Source organism: Periplaneta americana, chromosome 11 (assembly GCF_040183065.1).
Source record: "Periplaneta americana isolate PAMFEO1 chromosome 11, P.americana_PAMFEO1_priV1, whole genome shotgun sequence".
NCBI classification, from domain to species: domain Eukaryota; kingdom Metazoa; phylum Arthropoda; class Insecta; order Blattodea; family Blattidae; genus Periplaneta; species Periplaneta americana.
In genome coordinates this window covers 94,704,901-94,727,265 of record NC_091127.1, presented here as the reverse complement: position 1 = coordinate 94,727,265, position 22,365 = coordinate 94,704,901, and the positions used below count along the sequence as shown (strand labels likewise).

At 34.3% G+C, this 22,365-nt stretch overlaps 2 protein-coding genes and 2 long non-coding RNA genes across 4 annotated transcripts; 2 read left to right on the top strand and 2 right to left on the bottom strand.

Annotated features, from left to right (window-relative positions):
• The first annotated feature begins 1,161 nt into the window (after positions 1 to 1,161).
• LOC138708619 (uncharacterized) lies at positions 1,162 to 2,588 on the top strand. Its single transcript, XR_011334725.1, has 2 exons — positions 1,162 to 1,455; positions 2,049 to 2,588. It is a non-coding gene; the product is annotated as an uncharacterized lncRNA (long non-coding RNA).
• Positions 2,589 to 3,996: 1,408 nt separating this feature from the next.
• LOC138708535 (myb/SANT-like DNA-binding domain-containing protein 3) lies at positions 3,997 to 6,134 on the bottom strand. The gene is made up of 4 exons (XM_069838650.1): positions 5,880 to 6,134; positions 5,640 to 5,778; positions 5,170 to 5,495; positions 3,997 to 4,044 (listed from the first exon to the last, which is right to left on the bottom strand). The coding sequence occupies exons 1-4, from the start codon at positions 6,132 to 6,134 to the stop codon at positions 3,997 to 3,999; spliced, it is 768 nt and encodes a 255-aa protein (XP_069694751.1).
• Positions 6,135 to 8,292: 2,158 nt separating this feature from the next.
• Positions 8,293 to 10,001, top strand: LOC138709198 (myb/SANT-like DNA-binding domain-containing protein 3). The gene is made up of 3 exons (XM_069839786.1): positions 8,293 to 8,824; positions 9,005 to 9,175; positions 9,521 to 10,001. Exons 1-3 carry the CDS (start codon positions 8,561 to 8,563, stop codon positions 9,938 to 9,940), a joined length of 855 nt encoding a protein of 284 aa, XP_069695887.1. The 5' UTR covers positions 8,293 to 8,560; the 3' UTR covers positions 9,941 to 10,001.
• LOC138709199 (uncharacterized) lies at positions 9,329 to 10,136 on the bottom strand. The gene is made up of 2 exons (XR_011334870.1): positions 9,995 to 10,136; positions 9,329 to 9,653 (listed from the first exon to the last, which is right to left on the bottom strand). It is a non-coding gene; the product is annotated as an uncharacterized lncRNA (long non-coding RNA).
• Between the last annotated feature and the right edge of the window lie 12,229 nt (positions 10,137 to 22,365).

The following is a 22,365-nucleotide window of genomic DNA, read 5'->3' as shown; positions in this document are numbered from 1 at the left end:
AGTAATAAATAATATTATTAAATATTACTTTTATGAAACAGAACAGTAATAATATTACTTAATGTTATTACCTTTTTAGTAATGGTATTAAATTATTACTTTTATGAAATAAGCCCCAGGGGAAAGTTTCAGTACATGGATACCTCACTGACAATAATTATCTTAAAATATTAAAAAGAGAGATTTGTCTGTGTTTGTCGTATGCGCATCATGCTTACGAAAATACACTTTTCAATGCCAATAATTTATTTTGTGTGCACAAGGTTGGAACTTTGTTTTTCCTGGGCGTGAATTTGTCCAAAAGGAACGACATATGTTTATACGCGAACCAAGTTGACTCGTACACTTCGTCACTCCCCATTCCAGAACTTTTTATGGAATTCTGTCTTTCACTCCAGAATGATGTCAGTAGGGATTCAATTTTCAATTTTCTTTTTGACTTCTGCTCCCTACAATAAACAAAAAACATATCCACTGAAAATAAATAAACAAAAATAATTTTCAAATTTTGCACGTGTTTGACTCGCCTATCTTGCAGCTAAACATCTTTCCAATAGGTTCCCAAACATCATGTTTTCTTATTTTATTGTGGTAAGTAGGATACTTGGGATTCCATGAAGTTTCCTGCTCCCTATATGCATTAATAAGATTTATAACAGCGTCTTCCGTCCACTCCAGTTTCGACATCCTGTTAGTGAAATTGAACTAAGCGCTGCGTTCTGCTACGAACTACAAGCTAGTGGCAAATCCCGTCCACAACGAATACCAACTTCCTTTGATGTACCGACAAGCGACGGATCACTTCCGAAGGCAAACCAAACGATCGGTTTGCCTTTGCTGCGACGTACACACGTACCGATTTCAATCAACGAATGCAATCGTTTGTCGTTCGTTCGTTGTTCGTTCGCTAAGTGTGTACGCACCTTTACGAGTTTGCTGCACGATCCATCATGGCGGAATGTGTGTTTTGGCCTAGATCATATATACTAACAGATAGCTCTTTTATATAGGCTTTAGGGTTTGCAGTCGAGGCCGGCTTGATTTAGTTCAATAATCGTCAACAGATGGCACAATGACCAACACCATCACGAGACACGAACTCTAAATCGATTATTTCTTGCTTACGAGTAATCTCGGTATGTACCGTTGCTTACGGGATTACACAAGCTGGCGCATAGCACGATCGAGAGTAGGTCTCTGTGAGTCATGACAATTTCTGCCGCTAGGTTCGCCTCTCTGCCCTATGAAATGATGAATAGTACCATTACAAAGCATTGTGCATCGTGAAAATAATTCGATTAATTGTGCATTACTGATTGAGTACGAATATTATAAATATGCCAAGCATATTACAGTGTTATTTGAAGTTTGTTCAGCTAAGTTATATTCGAAAATTGTCTGTGTTTTGCTATGTGAAGAACTCGGTACCAACAGGTCGTATCTTTATAGGTTAAGGTAAATGTCAAAGTTCTCTCATATAACAAGCAATGCTATGTTAAAAGTGGCGAATTGCATTTTCCGACTCTCGAATGATGTGACCCGAAATGTAAAATAATTTCATGCATTGTTTCACTTGCCAAGCATTACTGATATAGGCCTAATGAAAATGTGAACGACGTGATGTAAACATTGAAGATAATGTTGTTACTGTTTTCCCTTTCTCTTTTATAAAATACCGACAAAAGTAATGAATTATCTTCATGCTGTACTTATTAGGTAATTAATGTGTATTTGTCTGTATTTTAGACCTGTGTATTGTTACGTAATTTTCAGTGAATTAGGTTAGAGAACTTAACAAGGTTAGTATGAGATTGGGTAATGCACCTCAAACTGTAACTAATAATGGCTGCTGCCGAAATAGGCTGAGGTGGTTATCGTGTGAAACAAATTATATCTGGAATATCTAGTTTTATTATATACGGATACGTAAAGTTTTTTTTGTTTTTGTTTTAGCATGTGTTTGTAATTTTGTGAGGTTATGTCTAGCCTAATTTATTTTTATTCTTGTATCATTATCAATACATTAATTTATTTTATATTCATTTCAGGTGTTACATCTATGGTGGCAACTCTACTTATGTTAGGATATGAAGTAACAATATATAGGCTATTCAACTTCATCATTTGCTAAAAATTAAAGAAAACTGTATGTGTTCGACTCATTCCACCGTCATTTCTTCTTATGTATGTGAACCACGTTCGTTCTAAAAGTGCTACAATAAATGAACACTATAGACAACGTGATGGAACAATTTACAAGTTACTGTTAAAATGCTCAACATTTTCAAGTGGTGCTATACCCATTGTTTCAAAATGTACATACATATTTTTACATTTCTATAAGTGGTGTCAAATTATTTCAGCATATTTGTAAATTCTTCAAAATTAATTTTTCTAATTAATACCATAAAGTAATGAAATAATATAGCCTAGGCCTATATGTGATTTTATACTACCGGTATTGATGTTGATCTTGGTAAATTAATCCAATTTCACAGTGTTGTCTTTTGTATTGTGGTTCATAACAATTATAACAGTATGTACGTGGAAATGTTTTTAAAATAATAAATTCTAGCTCATGATTTTAAGTGGTCGTTTCAATGGGAGGTTATATTGGAAAGATGATCACAAATGGATAATTTACTGCAAGATGCAAGAACTGTAAGTGAGTGTTCCGTTGAAAGTGAAAGTGAAAATTTCGTTTTACAAGAGCTAAGTAGGCGTACACGCACTAAAATACTACAGCGTTTACTATTACTATGCTCAATAGATTAATCAGTAGGCCTATAGAAATGTTTTCACCACTGCAAGAAAAAATCGCGCAATAATTATACTTCTCAGTTATTGTGACGTCCGTATTTTTTTTAAAAAGAGAGGGAAAAGTTAGGCCTTCTTGCAAATGCGTAATTATGAATTCAAGGAAATTAAAGATAATGCAGTACCTTAACTAGTTGCAATATCTTATTTAATAACAATATTAATAATATTAGGTGAAAAGGGTGGGCTATAGTGCGTATATGTAAGATGTCAAGTTAATTTATTTCCGGAAATGTTTGGTGTATGAACTGAAGTACAGAGCAGACAGTCCCTCAGTTTATATGTAATATGTTTTAATATCAAGAATGACAGCCTTTTATTGTAATATAATTGAGGAGTAGAAGTTTGGAAATTACGTCTATTGTCCATAAAATATTGTACGAAGCATTTAATAAGCAATGGTGAGTCCTTTAAATGTCCCAAATGTCAATGTCTTTTAAGTGTTCTGCTATGAATATATAGGGCAGAACAGCGCTCCGAGCGGCGGAATTGGCATTACGAGGGAACCACTTCAGACTCGTTTTTCAAGCTCTATGCGCCAGCTTGTATAATCTCGTAAGCAACGGTATGTACTGTCGACAACTGATGACCATGGATAAATATTATTGGCCTATATGACCTAGGCAAGTTGGAAACGAGGCAGTTCTAATTATAGTTGTCACGTTGGCGAAGCGGAGAGATAAGATAAAGTACTCCTTTGTATTGAATATAGAGTTGAGCTTAAACGATATTTTCAAGTATCTGTGACAACTGTGACTGTGACAATTAAATATCTGTGACTTTTATCTGTGATTTTGTCACACCGATATTTTATATCGCTAAGGCCCGGTTTCTGAAACATATGATATCCACTATATAGCTTTATCCAATGGAGAAGTGTTGCCGAAATGTGAGATAGCGTTTATCCAATGTATAAATCTCAGAATAACTTATCCCCCGAAAAATGAAGGAATAACTCTTTATCCACTGAATAAGTTATACAATATGGCGAATGCGTAAATGTTACAAATTGCGAGTAAATATTGTATTAATAGCAAGATGAACATTTCTTCATCCTCATCATCATCATCTTCCTCGTCAGAAGAAGAAATGTTAATGCCGATACGACAGCGACAATTTCGTGACCGAAATAACCCTTTTGATGTATATGACGATGGTGAATTCAAGAAACGATTCCGGTTATCGAAAGAACTTGTAATGAATCTCCTTCATGAAATCGGCCCACATCTGGAACCAAGAACAAGAAGAAATATGGCGATATCAGGAATGAACCAGCTGCTTTTATGTCTTCGTTTCTATGCGTGTGGCAGTTTTCAGATTGTGATTGGGGACAGTATAAATGTTAATAAATCTACAGTTAGCAGGATCATTAGGAAAGTGACACATACATCGCCCTACTTCGACCCAATTATGTAAAAATGCCAGAAACTGATGCAGAGGTGACTAACACTAAAACACAGTTTTTTAATATTGCGGGGTTTCCTGGTGTGCTCGGATGTGTGGATGGTACGCATGTGCGAATTCAGTCTCCTGGTGGAGACAATGCCGAAGTGTATAGAAACAGAAAAGGATATTTTTCTTTGAATGTGCAAGTGGTGTGTAATGCAAAGCTAGAAATATGTGACATTGTTTCCCGGTGGCAAGGCTCAACTCATGACAGTACTGTTTTCGATTCTTCACATCTTCGTGCCCGTTTAGAGACAGGAGAAATAGTTAGCAGTTACATTCTTGGTGATAGTGCCTATCCTTGCCGAAGGTATCTTATGACACCTATTATTAATCCAGGAACAGCGGCCGAAATCAGGTACAATACAGCTCACACAAAGACGAGGAATTGTGTGGAGAGAACAATTGGAATATGGAAGAGGAGGTTTCCTTGCTTGTCTTTAGGAATGAGGACAAAATTGCAAACTACAGCAGCTGTAATAGTAGCAACAGCTGTACTACATAACATGGCGAAGAGAGATGACCTACCTGATGAGTTACATGAACAATTACCTGACGTGGATTATGACCATGCTGTTCATAACAATGATGCTGAAGGGAATGCAGTACGAATGGAAATAATTAACACATTTTTCAATTAATACTTATAATATAATTGGACTTATTGGACACAAATTACAAAATATAGCCTAATCCAAACATTTTGCTTTATATTCAGCTTTCTTGTATTCTATCTCTAGTTTTTTTTAATTCAATTTCATACTCAATTAATTGCATTTTCGCTTTATGTTCCATTTCCATATGCTGTAATTTTACCTTATGTTCTTCTTGAATTAAACGTATTTCTTCTTCTGCTTTTTTCAGTTTTATTTCGATCGTACTGTTTTTGTTTATGCACTTTCGTACAGCACCTTCCTGTTGTGAAGTTACAGTTGTAGGATGAGACTGTGTAGTAGTTGGTGTTGACTGTGATGTGTCAGTTGAAGGGTGTGGTATTGTGTCTAGTGTTGTTTGTGTTGAAATAGTTGTAAGATGAGGGACTGATGATACTGTTGATTGTGTGGTACAGGCTGTTGAAGGTTGATGTACCGGTACTGCAGTTTCTTCTGATTGTGAGTCCAAAACACGAAGCGATGCATCTTCTAATACACACAGGTCTACTTGATTGTCTTGTGCTCCAGATGTTCCTAAATAGTCAGCTGCATCCACCTCTACTTCGTATATCACATCGTCTAAAAATAAAAAGTATTGAAATTTAAGGCCCATTCACAATGAAAGTTAAACGTAAACGTAATAACATAAAACTTAAACGTGTAAAATTACTGGGATGTTCATATATTTAGGACTGATTTCCTACATAAATGTACGTGACTTACCATGACCAAAGTATTGTGCACTTGAATCATATGCCGTGTCTAGTGGTTTAAACTGAGGCTGAAGCAAGTTTATTATTTTTGAACCCGTTTCACTCAGGTTAGGAATGAATACCCCACCACCAGTTTTGTACCTCTCCATCTGCAATTAATTAAACAGAAACGATTATTTTATACAGATTGTCATAAGAGATACACACTCACCATTTTCGACGAGCATTGTATGTTTAAAATTATTCTTACCTTGTCTCTGTTTAAATCCTTTCTAGCTGCTTTTTTCATACAGTTGTACAAAGCATGAAGCTGCTTTGCAGAGCGTGGCCCTGTACGGCAAGACGCATTGTATTTAATAGCGATCTCTTCCCATGCTTTGTTTTCTGTTCTTACGGTTACAGAATCGGTCTTTTTATTTTCAATTATGTGCTTATAATCGGCGATTAATTCAATCAGAAAGTTCTTTTCAAAATCGTCGAAATTTTTGCCACGTTTAGCAGCCATTGTGTAATTAATATCGATAGCAATACTTTTATTTTAAATTTCGTCCAATAGTAATATGTAATGCTCCTGACCACGTGATCAGAGAGAATCTAACCATGTATATTCAACCATGGTACAACCATGCAAATACAAGTGTCGACATCTATTAGCAGCAGAAGTAACTTCTTATCCAATGCATTGTTATTTCATCTGTTGATTTGCTTTCAGAAACGGACGTGTGTTTATCCATTAGAAAAAAGATATAAAATGGATAGCTATGTAGTAGATATCTCAAGTTTTATGCAATCGGGCCTAAGTAAGCACAATATGCATGAATTATACCGATATTTTGTCACACCGATAAAAATTAACAGGAAATATTCAAGAGCAGTGCAATGTGAATACGATTTCTCTATACACGCCACATTTCAGTGGTTTATATGGGAAAATCCAACAAATAAATTATGTACATGTACCATTAACAAATAAATACTAATCAAACTGAACAGTAACATGTAAAAAGTTAACATATACCAAGAGGTTATATCGTAGTTGATTGTAGATACGAAATCAGTTGATAATTTTTAATGTAGTTGGGTACGGAGAAATTGAGGTTATGTGATTATCCTAATCGTTTTAAAAATTGATCCTTTTTATTGTATATAATATAATCGATAAATTATTTTAAGTCGTGCATTAACATTATAATATTGAGTCAGAATAAAAATTAACGAAACGTAAGTATTCGGAAAAACAATAGAAAATAATTACAGAACAAGACAGTTGTTCAGACAGGATTTTACACAAGATAAAGTATTGGTAACCAATGGTATTATTATTATTATTATTTAAATCGTGTAATCACTACATCATTTATAATAAGATGGTGAAACTAGCGCTGAAGTAGTTTCGGCAATTTCGGATGTGAAAATCATTGCATTTATAAGGAATTTTTTTGTGGAGAGACAGTTGCTCAGGTTAAACTAGCGCTGAGGTAGTTTCGGTGATTTCGGAAGTGAAAATCGTCGAATTTGATTGTTTGTGGAGATGCAGTTGATCGTATATCTAAGGCATAACAAAGCCTAAACTAACCAAACCTAACCTGTCAGATTCGTATATGCAAGGTGTATAAGGGTAATACGAAGGAAACTACCTCAAGGTTAGTTTAGCCAAATAAGTTTTATCTCGTTCGGTTTTAATTCTATAGGTGCTGTTGTCGGCTTGTGAGAAATGCTTCGAAAGTTCGGAAGAGCATAACGTTCAGTGATACGGAATGAACTAACATGATTTACGTTTGATACCCCTTATTTTCAAATGTAATTAATTATCCCATTTATGTGTAAGTGTAGGTCTATTTTAAAAGTGTGCAAGGGCAATGAGAACGATTTGTTGGAGCAGTGTCTGCTAGATGTCAGATCTTTTTGGAATTTATAAAATCGACAATTTTTGCTAATACCCCATATTATTATATTTAAAAGTTGAAAATTACTTGTAAGTTGATGATTTTAACAATATCTAGATAAATATCACTAAATGTCAAGTTTAGAACATTGATTAGGCCTATTAATTGGGTAAAATAACACCCCACACGAGTACCAATGTTAGAAAGCACTGTGTGATTTCCTAAGAGTTAATAACCATAAACATACCGGTAATGAACTTATTACAAATAATTTTATTTTAAGTTTAATTATTTTAATGAATACTACCCTGCACTGTTCGTGTTTGAGCTATACATTAAAACTGGATCTTACATAAATGACAGAAGTACATGTAAAGTTATTAAAATAATGTAGGCTCCTGTAACTATTCTGTTTGTAATTAATAGTATAACTAAAAAAAATATTGTTACTGCGTAAAAATTGAGTGGAAAATACTTATACATTAATATATATTCACAGTAATATGAAAATGTGAAGATCTCGGGGGAATATATAAAATATTTATAAAACATATAGACTTAATATGAAAACAAAATGTTAGATTCATGATTGTATTATTATAATGCCGCTAATAACTTTGCAACACATCATCACTTTGAAAAAAATAATATTGAACAAAATATCACGAAAAAATAATCAAATACCACCGCCCGATTGCTGTTATTGTATCATGCACATGCGCAAACCCACGGCCTACGGCCCGGTTGCAGAAACGCAAATCAAATCAGTTCCTGATCGCCAATCAGTTGATGTCTGATTTATTTGATTGTTCATTGGGTTGCACAAACGTAAATCTCCAATCAACTTGTCTCAATTTACTAATTGTTGATTTGAGAAAGAAAAACATTTGACAACATCGCTATTTAGCAACCACAGCCAATTTGATGCTCTTTTACAGTCGCGAAACGTATGCATCTAGTAGGCGGTGAATAGGAAAACAAGTGAATGCTTTGCTGTTTTGTTGTTTTTGTAGAAGGGAAACAGCGGATTGTATTTGTATAGACTATGAAGCAAACAAAAAACGTAAGGGGGCCCAATTTTTCTGACAATGATAGAGCCCTCTTATTGAACATCATAGAGAGCTTTATGCATATCATTGAAAATAAGAAGACAGATAGTGTTTGGGTGAAGCAGAAAGAGGAGGCCTGGAAGAAAATTGCTTCAGAATTTAATGAAGCTACATATGAGGTCGCAAGAACACCCCAGCAATTAAAGATTGCATATGAAAACTACAAAAGGAGAACCAAGAAACTTGCAGCTGACGATAAGGTAGGCCTAAGCTGTGACGTATAATTTTTACCTATTTCTAGATTTATTAATGGACAGTTACGTTTTTGTGGCATTCCATAAATATTATTACGTCTCAAAAATATAGAGGGAGATTTAAATTCATAATTATTTTCTTCTAACTAGTTTCTTGATCTACATTGAATCTTTGTTTTTTTCCAGGCAGAGCTCTACAAAACTGGTGGAGGAACTTTTAAAAGGAAGCTAGATGCAGATGGCGAAAGACTAATATCCAGGCTGAATTCCCATTTTGCACCTGTGAATAATCCTTGTGACAGTGATGGCCAGTACCAAGTTTTTCAAGTAACAGAACAGGATTGCAATATACTGGAGGTAAGAATATATAACCTTAGTTTGACATAATTTGGGTAGGCCTAAAAAAAAGTAAAAAATATCCATCTACATTATCCATCATCATCCCATCACTCAGAATATAAAAATATCGATTGAGGTGGTGAAATGGAAATATAATTGGAGTAGATGAACTTCATTTTGCCTTTAATTTATTTACAGTCTTATAACCCTATTTTATAAGAAACCAGCTCACAGCAAACAACAATACATTAACAAAAAAAATTAAGGAAATTTTTCGGCTAAATAGTGCCATTCAGTTCAAACACAAAACAAATAACTTTCCAGTTTGTGTATTTATATTGTATACTTCATCTTGTTTTACAGGATAGCCATGAAACTTTATTTGATGGAGCTGTGTCTATAGTGCACCCTGCTCGTTTGCATTCAACTTCTGGTCATGATGTCAATGGGGACAAATATGGAGATGAGGCCTCATCTATTCCGCCGTCCCCGTCTTCTGCAAATCAACAAGATTCATTGTCAGCAGGTCGTCATCTGTCATCAGAAATTACACCAATAAACCCACTGACAGGAAGCAGGAGTGGAATAATTAGGCCCAGATCAAGATCACAAAGAAGCAGGCTGGAAGACTATACGTCCAGTAAAACTGATTTTAATGAATTAAGGTGTCGACTTCTGATCGAAAAACATGAAATGGAAATGGAAATTTTAAAAACTAATCTACAAGTGGCCCAAGTAGAGTTAGAGATTAAAAGGGCAATTCTAGCCAAAGAAAATAAATAAATAAAGTTTGCATCAAAAATAAAAGAACTAATTAATTACGAGTATTTTGCTCACCTTTCTGCCAGTGTTGTAAAGTGTGTATTTATTAGTGTAGTTCTGACTGTGTTCCCTCCATTTCTCCTTCTTCCCATAGGTGCTTCACCCTCATCAGCTTGTGGGTAGAATCTTGCAATGAGATCTTCATCAGGAGGTGGGGGATTATTTTCTCCTCTCTCCAACAATAAATTGTGGATGGCAAAACATGCAACAATACATTCTAGTGTTGTTGATCGTTGCCTTCCCAACTTGAAACGGAGACCCAACGATAAGCATGGAAACCTTCTTTTTACCACGCCAAATGCTCGCTCTATACAGTTTCGAGTGTATATATGTGTTGAATTATACAACTCTTCTGCTTCTGTCGTGGGGTTTGCTAGGGGAGTCAACAAGAAATTTGAACATGCATAGCCTCCATCACCCAAAAGAATTCCATTTCCCATCTCTCTGTTTACGAATTGAGCTCGTAACCTACTCATTAAAAATATTGTGCTGTCATGTGTAGAACCCTGCCAACGGGCTACAACATTCCAGAATTTCAATGATGGTGTACATATTGCCTGTACATTCACAGAAAAGAAACCTTTTCTATTGCGATAAAGTTCAGCGTCATTTCCACCAGGTGATTGGATGGGGATGTGAGTGCAATCTATACATCCAATGACTCTTGGAAATCCTGACATGGCTGAAAATTCTCTCTGGATTTCAAGTCGTTCCCTGTCTGAGGTTGGAGGCTTTATGAAATCCTGCGAAAGCAAAGCAATTTCATGTGTAACATCCCTTACTACTCGGCAAATAGTTGATTTGTGGACCCCAACAAGATCACCCAAGACCGCTTGAAAAGTTCCGACAGCATAAAATCGCAGCGTTATTAGAAGTTGGTTCATAGGAGAAAGTGGTAAGTTTCTATTTGTCTGTCTGCATATATTTGCTTCAATTTTCGAAAGTAAAAAAACACACGAATCCTTACTTAACCTAAATCTCTGTTCAAATTCTCTCTCATTATACATAAAAAACAATTCATGTCTGTCGCGGAAATGCCGTCTTCTTAATAATATTTCTTCATATTGTTCGAAAATTTCTTCATCAGAAGAATCCATTACTACGTCGAAAACAATATTATTACGCTGTAACTAATTGTTATATAAATTACAGTACGCACAATGAACAGAACAACATATACTTGATCAGTGATCAGTCACTTAACCAGCGAAAATCTGTTGATCAAATCTGACGGAAGACTGATCTCCGATCAAATACTGATTGTTCTTTCTGCAACAGAAATAGAACTGATGGCCAATCAAACCCTCCTTGATCGCCAATCATATTTTGATCAGTGTTTCTGCAACTGGGCCGTAGAGGAGAAAATATCAGTCGCAGACGTTGCAACAGTCACAGAGTACTGAATACGGAGCAGATTTCGATAGCGATATTTTGTCACAGATATTTCGCATCATCAGTCACAGGTTTATCTGTGACAAAAAAATACCTGTGACAAAATATCGGTTTGTGAAATATCGGCCATCTCTAATTGAATAGAATACAATGCAGAGTCTCGCGCAAAGCCAATCTACCTAGAATTTTTAGACCATGTTATAAAGTTATCGGTGGGCTAAATTATGATTCGTTATCTCCTCTGTTTTTATATATTTGTCGTGAATATTATTTATATTATCAACTGATTATTTATATTATCAACTGAGTGTATAACATAATTTATCCGTTAATTGATATTTCACTAATGATAAATCCAAAGAACAATGGGAAATAAGGGACTAAACACTGAAAAATAAATAAAATAAGAGAATTTGACGTTCATAATTATAATGTTGTCGGAGTTCTGTTATACTTTACTTTGAATTATTTTAATTTGCACCACAAAAACTTATGAAAATTAATGTTAACATTACCTATTTAGTTATGATAGTAGTATATTGGAAAATTTGTGCTTATAGCCTGATTACAATATATAAGTAATCCTATCCTAACCTAACCAATGGTAGTCTTGTTTATTTCAGATATGTTCGTATAATTATACAAAAACAAGAATAATCTAGTTTGCAGCCTGTGATATTGTCTCGTTTACAGTATTATATAATATACATATTACGATATTTACTAGGTACTTTAACAATATATAATTAATAATATTATAAAATATACAGGCCTAATCCATTACCAAGAAATAGCCCTTCCCTCACATGTTCAATACTGTTTACCTCAAAAGGCCTTCAAACCTTAAAAACTATTAGAAACTGGATTAAAATAGTCATGTTGATGTAGGCCTACAACATTACATTTTTTGTCACTACTCCTGATCCCATTCTAACAGTTTCAGGTTTTGTAATTTGTAACAATACTAACAATACTGATGGGTCATTCCATAGTCACACACATAACATTTTCGAAGTAACTATGATCTTCACATGATACTTAATCAAATACTTAGGAGTTCATGAAAGATACATCACTGTTTTTTAACGTAAGCATTCCAAAATATAAACAGAAAATCATAATGAAAAGGAATAATTAATAATGTAAAAAATATTAAATATTATATGGTGTGACACATGAACATTTTCTTGCCACTTAATTTATTACCAAAATGGAAAATGTTCATATTATTGTGCCAAATGTCATAAATGCATTTAGTTGTTTTTGAAACAATTAAGACATTTGTGAAGTACATGTAACTACTAAATCGCATATTTTAATAAAAATAACAGTGCCATTAACAAATAAAATATTACAAATTATATTGTGACACACGAACATTTCTGTCAAGTTGATTACTAATCTTTTCAAATGCATATAGAGATTTACCGTATACACTGTGCCTACAGTTCTTATTATACAAAGCAACACTTGATTACACTAAAGTGTCCACACCTGTGGAGTAAGGGTCAGCGCGTCTGACTGCGAAACCAGGTGGCCCGGGTTCGAATCCCGGTCGGGGCAAGTTACCTGGTTGAGGTTTTTTCCGGGGTTTTCCCTCAACCCAATACGAGCAAATGCTGGGTAACTTTCGGTGCTGGACCCCGGACTCATTTCACCGGCATTATCACCTTCATATCAGCGTCGTAAAATAACCCAATAAAAAAAATTACACTAAAGTACACTTTCAGATTTAAAATATCCACGGTTGTTTACAACTATATGTGGTAATATCTCCTGTGTATTGTCACGTAACAAATACATCAATATAGGCTATCCACTTTTTCTGCCATTTGTAGTACTTTCTTTTTTTAACAACACAGACGCTTTAAATTCTTCGCCACTACAAGCTTTTGTAACTTCCTCTGCTTATCTGACGTCTTTTTTTAAATTGATTATTTAACGATGTTGTATCAACTACTAGGTTATTTAGCCTCGATGGAATTGATGATAGTGAAATGATATTTGGCGAGATGAGGTTGAGGATTCTCCATAGATTACATGACATTCGCCTTACAATTGGGGAAAACCTCGGAAAAAACCTCAACCAGATAACTTGCCCCAATCAGGATTTGAACCCGGGCCCACTCATTTCACGGTCAGATGTGCCTACCATTACTCCACAGCAGTGGACCGAACATGGGTTATGTACATTAATTCTTTTGACTTTCGGTTAGCTTTCTTAAGAATACGCATAAAGAAATGTAGTGTTTTCCAGGCTATCCTTGTAATATTAGTGACTTATTTCAACCAGTTTGTTACTAAAATATATACAGTACGTAAGTGTTTACTTGTGACACTGGTGATCCATTTAATTGGTATATGAGACGAATTTAATTTTGTGTTTTACAGAAGGATACATATTGATTTACTTTTGCTCACATTGATTTTAATTTTATTTGTTGTAGTCCAGTTTTCAATAATGTCAAGCTAGTTTTGCAAGGCGGTGATATAAGATTTATCACTAATTTTTTCTGTATATTATACAGTCATCCACGAATAACCTTGCCTGAGAAGTGACATTTCTATTCAAATCCTACAATAATTTCCAGTAAATATTTTGCACCGAGAAGCTATTATACATTTAATTTTACTTCTGAGACCAGTGAAATATATGCCAATTTTATTAGAAAGGTGCATGTATAATTATCCAATAGCATGATATTATCTGCAACAAAAACTAAAGGGCATGAAAGAAAAGAAGAAAACATTAATGCTGTGGTTCTTAGAGTTCCATTAGAGTTACACGTTCATTGTCCACTGAAAGTTGTATTTCTCTATTGAAGTGTAAAAGAGAAACTCTCATAAATTATGTCAGAAACAAAGAAAGGCACCACCCAAATATGTGGGATAATTAATTTAATAATGTTATTACTGGGACTTGAAAAAAGCAATCATATGTAATGGGTGGGGAAAAAAATACTTTTTAATCGCGCTTCTATAGTTCGACAATGCTGACTATTCAGAGTTTTGCCTGACAGGTGAGCTACCATAAATTCCTTGAAGTCCTAGTTATTACTGAAGCCAAATGTGTGTCTTTTGTCAAGAGTCCATTTTATTTATACTTGTTAAGACATCATTCATAGACTAGTTACCGCTTTCAGTTTTGATACTACATACACTGAAATTAATCTATTATTATTCGTCCTATTTATACATTTATATTGAATGATTCGGTCTACCTTCATAACACATCTCATCAACAATACTCGATAAGAGTTGAATTAGCTTCCATGCTGCGTTGTATTTATTTTGTCATGTTCCTATAGCAGGAATATTAAATAGGAATTCCTTAAAACAGATTTATATTCACTCCTATGCCTTTATATAGAATACCAGTACATATACTGTATTTCTTAAGATTTGGTTACTTTATAAACAGTATGTTAGTGCAAGAACTCTTTTTTTCATATTTAATAATTCTGGCATGTGTCAATAAATATGCTTGAGACCTCTGTCTCTCTGAATTACTCTTTACTAACTGGAAACATATTCCAAATTTATATTTTAAAAAAGTATTAAAATATCCTCACAATTTAGAGCATAACAATTCCCGAAATAATCATCCTACATTAAATTATTAAGATAAAAATGATTCAATCTATCGCTTGTAACAATACCTTTATGGTCCTAATAAATTAAGAAATAATTTACATCCAACAGATTTATTTTAAAATGGCCTGCAGTTATTATTTTGAATTTTATTGTACCTTAATAAATTGAGTTAAGGTACAATAAAATTTCAAGTTTCAAACAAAGTAATTCCATCTTTCCAACAGGGGGACAATAAATACTTAAAGTAATGTTAAACTCGAAAAACTTATTGATGCAACTTAATTTCATATTCTATACCACTAACACCAAAAAAAAAAGTGTCCTATTGTTCATACTGATTCAAGATGAATAGTTTCTTAGTGTTTGTCCATTCCACTTTTTTTATTATCCTTCCCATTTCTATTTCTCTCATTTTTAGTAGGTACTTCACAGGTAGTATATATTTTATTTTAATACATATAATGACCATGAAGATATTTGGATATGTCTTACAAAATTCTTGCTGAAGACCATTGTGGTAATATTCCGCCGCATCTGTAGTTTGTACATTTCGAAATTTTCGTGCTTCAGCCCAGAATTCAGGCGGGGGGAGGGGAGGTTGATGTGCCAATGTAGTTTTCCAGAATATAATAATATTCAAAACATTCTCTAATAGGAGGGGCCTCTGATATTAGCTCTGCAAAAAATCTGATATTGGTACTTCTGTTGCTGGTAAATAAGAAAGAACGAAATATAAACATTTTTAACCACTTTCGAATTTCAGGTGCTTTGTGTCTCAGCTGCTGATTTGATATACTGTTTGTTTCCTTTAATTTTCCAGAGCAAAAACTGTCCTAAGCGAAATTTACACTCTGTAATTTAAACACTGGGAACATTTATTTTGGCAGCATTGTGTGATGCTATTTCATAATATAACAAGAGCTTTGAAATGATTAACTGCTAACTACTTACCTGGGTGAAGCGGTTCCTGTGATTTCTGAAGTGAAAACCGTTCAATTTATAAGGAATTTTTTTTTTTGTGGAGATGCATTTGATTATATATGCAAGGAAGGGCGCAAATAGCCATAGATGCTGACGCGCCCTTTTTAAACCCCACTAACTAACTATATGCAAGGTGTAAAAGTGCCTAAACTAACTGACCCCAGTGCTGTCATGGAGGCCACACGAGGCCATATATCGTATGGAACCTAAAATTTTTTTTAATTAATCGTATGGGGAAATGAAAATTTTGTCTGTAAGGAGCCATACGGTATATGGGTGCCTAAGTTTTGTACGTGGAGATCTATACAGATCTTAGATCATCTCTTCCTGTTTCTACTGTACCTACCGCCTATTTTGTTTGATGTTCATAAACAAAAATTATCCACCTCTTCAGCACTGGAATCCAGAATCATATAAAATAATGGTTGAAAAACAAGAAGTGCTGCAAATATACACTCCAAGATTCATCGAGACAAGTGTGCATCTATGGTGGTGCTACATGGTGTATTCTTTAAATCAAACTTGTACAATTAAATTGTAAAGCAAAACAATTTCTTTACTTCTTCTTTAATATTAAAAAAAAATAATTAAATGACAATTGGAGAAATAGAGAGAGGAGAGTAAAATATATTTCAAGGGAGAAAACAAGGGGTGGGGTGTATGGCCAAGAAAAAAATTACCATGACAGCACTGACCAAACCTAACCTGTTACAGACTCATGTATGTAAGGTGAATAAGCTGAGTATGAAGGAAACTACCTCAGCGCTAATATAACTCTTATAGATGAACTATATAAAGAACTTCAAGTGTCAATATTGTCTCAAAGGTTTCTGTGTAACAAACTTCATTTAGAAATGCCCATCTGCGATTATGTTAACTGTAGAAGAAGGAAGAAATATTGTCGTCATATGAAGTTACTCAAATTTCCAATTAAGGACAAGGAAAGGCTACAAAAGTTATTTTTGATTTCACCCTTATAAATTGAACGATTTTCACTTCAGAAATCACCGTAACTACCTCAGCACTAGTTTCAGTAATTTAAGGACCAGTATAAAGTAAATTTGATTAAAGTGAGAAAGAAATTCGTAAGGGAGGCGGTCAGGAGGGATTGAGGTTGTCTACTAATTCGTTGCAAACAACTATTATAGGCTATTTCATTTGACTAACGATGATTTGTAGAGAGCAAAATACCTACAGTAGGGTAAAGAATCTAAATCAGTACGTTTGAGAACGGATATAAAAGTGTCAGGAAAATAACAGAATTACCGTATATTGCAATTAACTCTGCATTGGCAGAGAAACCGCACAGGGTATCGTAAATCTGCTCAAAATTAGAAAATTGTGTAAAAAAAAAATGAATTCAGAGCGAATTTTCCAGCCTGATAATATCTCGCCCACGTTATGGACATAATTCAATACCGTAAGACTGATATAAAACGAATACTAGAACAATTTGTTAACCAAAGACGATGTTCAGTAGTTATTTAACAACATACAGAGCAAATAAAAACGCAAACGCATATTCTAGCAATAGTTCAGATGAAAAGAAAATGATTAGTACGACCGCTTATTCGTAAAAAGAACACTGCCAGCTGTGTAGCCTACATGAAGCAATATATCAGGTCTACGTTATGAACACGTTGAATTTAATGTGGACGAGAAACGTACAGTTATTATTTATCTGCTTCCATATCGCATCATATAATACACCTGTAAAATGAAAACATATAGGCCTAGAAAAGAGGAAACATGTTTGGGGGTAGGGAGTTGTAATTCTTCCCCTTCCGGATAAATTTCAGAAGAGGGATACCTGCTTTTCCTTCATATTCAAAAATTGTAATCTTGTTCACACAAAATAAATTAGTGCCTTTTCGTGAGCATCATGATGTGCATTCAACAAACGCAGGCAAATCTGCTCTTTTTAGTACTTTGTGATAATTGTTGCTAGGGAGGTATTGTATACTGAAAATTAAAAACAATTAGATTTCGTACATAAAATGATGACAGATTATATATTGAACGCAAACAACATTATATCAGCCATGTACCAAAATGTCATCTATGTGTGTTGATGAATTTGGGTAAAACAAGCTTCTGTATACTACAATTTAGCGACAAATCAAAGTCTTATTGTAACATAACCTCACATTACAATGAGAAATAAATTTGGAGGTGGCATGACGTAAAAAAGTCATCCCACAGTCGTATTACTCTATGTACTGTTCAGGTACTTTGCCATCTAGTGTTTGTTATTGCAAGCTCATTTCTCGACACTAGCGACGCATAGCGTCCGTTATTTTCCAGTTGCGTCTAAATTTAATATAAGCTTGAGCAATCTGTTTTATATATGATCTAGGGTACTGTTCAGGTACTCTGCCATCTAGTGTTTGTTATTGCAAGCTCATTTCTCGACACTAGCGACGCATAGCGTCCGTTATTTTCCAGTTGCGTCTAAATTTAATATAAGCTTGAGCAATCTGTTTTATATATGATCTAGGGTTTTGGTCAACGAGTTAGAAAGAGAAGACTATAGAGTGGCCATGTTGTCCTGTACAGCGCTCTTTGCGGTGCCACCGCGAAACACGGCAGATCTCAGCTAAGCGCCCACCTTTGTAAAAATTCGTCTGCTTACAATGTTGTATAACGGAGGTAAGAAGCCCAAAAAAACGAAGAAAAAACATGCCTGTTGTATGTGCTGCATATAACTGCAATGTCAAAAGGAAAAGGACAACTGATATATCATATTTCATGTAAATTTTATGAAGTTAAGTCCATAGTTTTCTTAATTAGCAGCATTTTTTTCATGCACTAATGTGTAACAACGCCCGGCATAAACAAAATAAATGGTTCATTGGTAATGTACTTAAACTAAATACGGATAAAACCAATACAATTCCGTTTCAGACCCAGTGAAAAACAAATAGCAATACAATATTAGAACTGTATTTCGACACCGGCATCCTTTATTTCTGCTCCTTCTGTCCTTACTGCTTATACAAGAAGACGATGAGCTGTAGCTTATAAGAAGTAGGCCTATTTCGAAGACAAACGAGTAATCAAATAAATGGTTCACTAGTAATAAAGTTAAACTAAATACGGATAAAACCGCTACAATTCCGTTTCAAACCTAGTAATAGCAATCAAATATTAAAATTGTATTTCGACACTCGCATCCAAAATAACGCAAAACTCTGGGATAGGTCGTATTGTTGTTAGTATTTTGACTGGAAGGACATGAAAGAACATAATTGAGCACCCACGTGCAATAATGGGGTAAGTATGAATATATTTGAATCCTCTAGATTCAAAACCCCCTAAAGACCATTTTGTTCATAATTGAGTTATGCCTACATATTGCTTGCTAAGAATGAATTCTAATGATTTATATAGTTTGAATTAAAAGAGCCATTAAATTTAAAGCAAGAGGTTTGTTAAAAGTCACTGTCAGGTTGAAAATTCCCACTATTTGGAACCAGTTACTATCAAAATCCATCAATTTGTGAAAGTGGATATAGAGGATTTTGAATCTATAGGATTCATTTCGTAACTACTTACCCCATTATTGTACGTGGGTGCTCAATTATACACTAATAATTATCTGTGGTGCCACAGCCCTTGAAAGGCCCAGACAGACCAGCCGGCTGTTGGCCTCACGTTCACATTTCGATAATAATTATACTTTACTATAACAAAAAAACTGAAAGCGTGTTTTGTCATGTTTCACCCACGTTACCCACGTTACAAGCTTGGAGGTAAAGGTTGTTTACTACAGACAGGGCCTACTTTCATTCTATATCTTATGGTATAGTAAATAGTTTTGCAACGTGTAGAGACTGGGAAAACAATTTAATAAAATCATCCTCATCATTCTCGTTCATTTTATAGGCAATCTTGTAGGTCGCATTTAAAAGAACCTAGGAATATAGGCAATCTTGCAGGTCGCATTTAAAAGAACCTAGGATTATTAACATTTTCTTCAGTATATTTGCTAGGATTTCTTGTCATACTACATGACAATTTTGCTTAGGTTATTCTTTTAAGCATTCCTTCTAGGAATAGCTCAAGTGTTTTAAATTTAGCGTACAGATTTAGTTTAGATTAAGTTCCTAGCATGTATTTGACGAAATACTAGGTTTTTCCACTTCAGTTTAACTGATTTATGCAAACGAAATTAAGACAGCTAACGATTCTAATGTCAGTTATCATCACGCCCACTTGTTTTGGGCGCAAAAGTTCATTACCGACGGTCGTTCAATTTTCTTCAAACATGGCGGTGCAATGACCACTCTATATCTTTCTCTTTCTAACTCGTTGGTTTTGGTCTTTTGCAACGTTTATTATTGTCAAAATCGTCTAGTAATAATAATCCTATGTCATTATCATAGAAGTCGAAATTATTTAACAGGTTTGGTTCTTTTAGGGTTAAATTTATTACGGCAGAAATAGAAGCCAATATTAATTGTCCACCATTTTGCAGTCATTTGACCTACTTACGTTTTTTTTCGACCCTCATTTTGCTGCAGCAAAGGCATGAAGCGCTTTACTGAAGAGCTTTAAAAAAGAACGCATGGTATTTGTACATCAAACAAATTATGCATATATGCATGGAGGCCAACACTTGAAAGCTACTGTTTTGTTCACGACGACCTTCGCCGAACGATCATCGCTGATGTTCTTCGTTGGGATTCCTTCCCAGCGATGAAAGAAAGATTCTATTTTATGTTTAAAGCGTTGCTTACGAGATTACACAAGCTGGCGCATAGCACGATCGAGAGTAGGTCTCTGTGAGTCATGACAATTTCTGCCGCTAGGTTCGCCTCCCTGCCCTATGAAATGATGAATAGTACCATTACAAAGCATTGTGCATCGCGAAAATATTTCGATTAATTGTGCATTACTCATTGAATACGAATATTACAAATATGCCAAGCATATTACAGTGTTATTTGAAGTTTGTTCAGCTAAGTTATATTCGAAAATTGTCTGTGTTTTCGTTTTGCTATGTGAAGAACTCTGTACCAACAGGTCGTATCTTTATAGGTTAAGGTAAATGTCAAAGTTCTCTCATATAACAAGCAATGCTATGTTAAAAGTGGCGAATTGCATTTCCGACTCTCGAATGATGTGACCCGAAATGTAAAATAATTTCATGCATTGTTTCACTTACCAAGCACTTACCAAAATGTGAACGACGTGATGTAAACATTGAAGATAATGTTGTTACTGTTTTCCCTTTCTCTTTTAGAAAATACCGGCAAAAGTAATGAATTATCTTCATGCTGTACTTATTAGGTAATTAATGTGTATTTGTCGGTATTTTATACCTGTATATTGTTACGTAATTATCAGTGAATTAGGTTAGAGAACTTAACAAGGTTAGTATGATGAAAGAGTAATGGAACGGAGAAAAATTCTCTCCGGCGCCGGGATATATAATATATAAAATAAATATAAAATATAAGGTTAGTATGAGATTAGGTAATGCATCTCAAACTGGTAACTAATAATGGCTGCTGCGAAATAGGCTGAGGTGGTTATCGTGTGAATCAAATTATATCTAGAATATCTAGTTTTATTATATACGGATACGTAAAGTTTTTTCTTTTTTTAGCATGTGTTTGTAATTTTGTGAGGTTATGTCTAGCCTAATTTCTTTTTATTCTTGTATCATTACCAATACATTAATTTATTTTATATTCATTTCAGGTGTTACGGAGGTGTTACATCTATGGTGGCAACTCTACTTATGTTAGGATATGAAGTAACAGTATATATTCGACTTCATCATTTGCTAAAAATTAAAGAAAACTGTATGTCTTCGACTCATTCCATCGTCATTTCTTCTTATGTATGTGAACCACGTTCATTCTAAAAGTGCTACATTAAATGAACACTATAGACAACGTGATGGAACAATTTACAAGTTACTGTTAAAGTGCTCAACATTTTCAAGTGGTGCTGTACCCATTGTTTCAAAATGTACATACATATTTTTACATTTATATAAGAGGTGTCATAAATTATTTCAGCATATTTGTAAATTCTTCAAAATTAATTCTTCTAATTAATACCATAAAGTAATGAAATAATATAGCCTAGGCCTATATGTGATTTTATACTACCGGTATTGATGTTGATCTTGGTAAATTAATCCAATTTCACAGTGTTGTCTTTTGTATTATGGTTAATAACAATTATAACAGTATGTACGTGGAAATGTTTTTAAAATAATAAATTCTAGCTCATGATTTTAAGTGGTAGTTTCAATGGGAGGTTATATTGGAAAGATGATCACAAATGGATAATTTACTGCAAGATACAAGAACTGAGTATAAGTGAGTGTTCCGTTGAAAGTGAAAATTTCGTTTTACAAGAGCTAAGTAGGCGTAATATTTATTTTAGAAATTATTTGAAAGCTA

What these genes read in the sequence shown, in the direction of transcription:
- LOC138708535 (XM_069838650.1), bottom strand. Translation starts at nt 6,134, where the DNA reads ATGGCTGCTAAACGTGGCAAAAATTTCGACGATTTTGAAAAGAACTTT. An exon ending in AGGATTTAAACAGAGACAAG is followed by an intron (nt 5,779 to 5,879) that starts GTAAGAATAATT and finishes AATTAATTGCAG; the next exon opens with ATGGAGAGGTACAAAACTGG. An exon ending in TGCACAATACTTTGGTCATG is followed by an intron (nt 5,496 to 5,639) that starts GTAAGTCACGTA and finishes TTTTATTTTTAG; the next exon opens with ACGATGTGATATACGAAGTA.
- LOC138709198 (XM_069839786.1), top strand. Translation starts at nt 8,561, where the DNA reads ATGAAGCAAACAAAAAACGTAAGGGGGCCCAATTTTTCTGACAATGAT. An exon ending in AACTTGCAGCTGACGATAAG is followed by an intron (nt 8,825 to 9,004) that starts GTAGGCCTAAGC and finishes GTTTTTTTCCAG; the next exon opens with GCAGAGCTCTACAAAACTGG. An exon ending in AGGATTGCAATATACTGGAG is followed by an intron (nt 9,176 to 9,520) that starts GTAAGAATATAT and finishes CTTGTTTTACAG; the next exon opens with GATAGCCATGAAACTTTATT.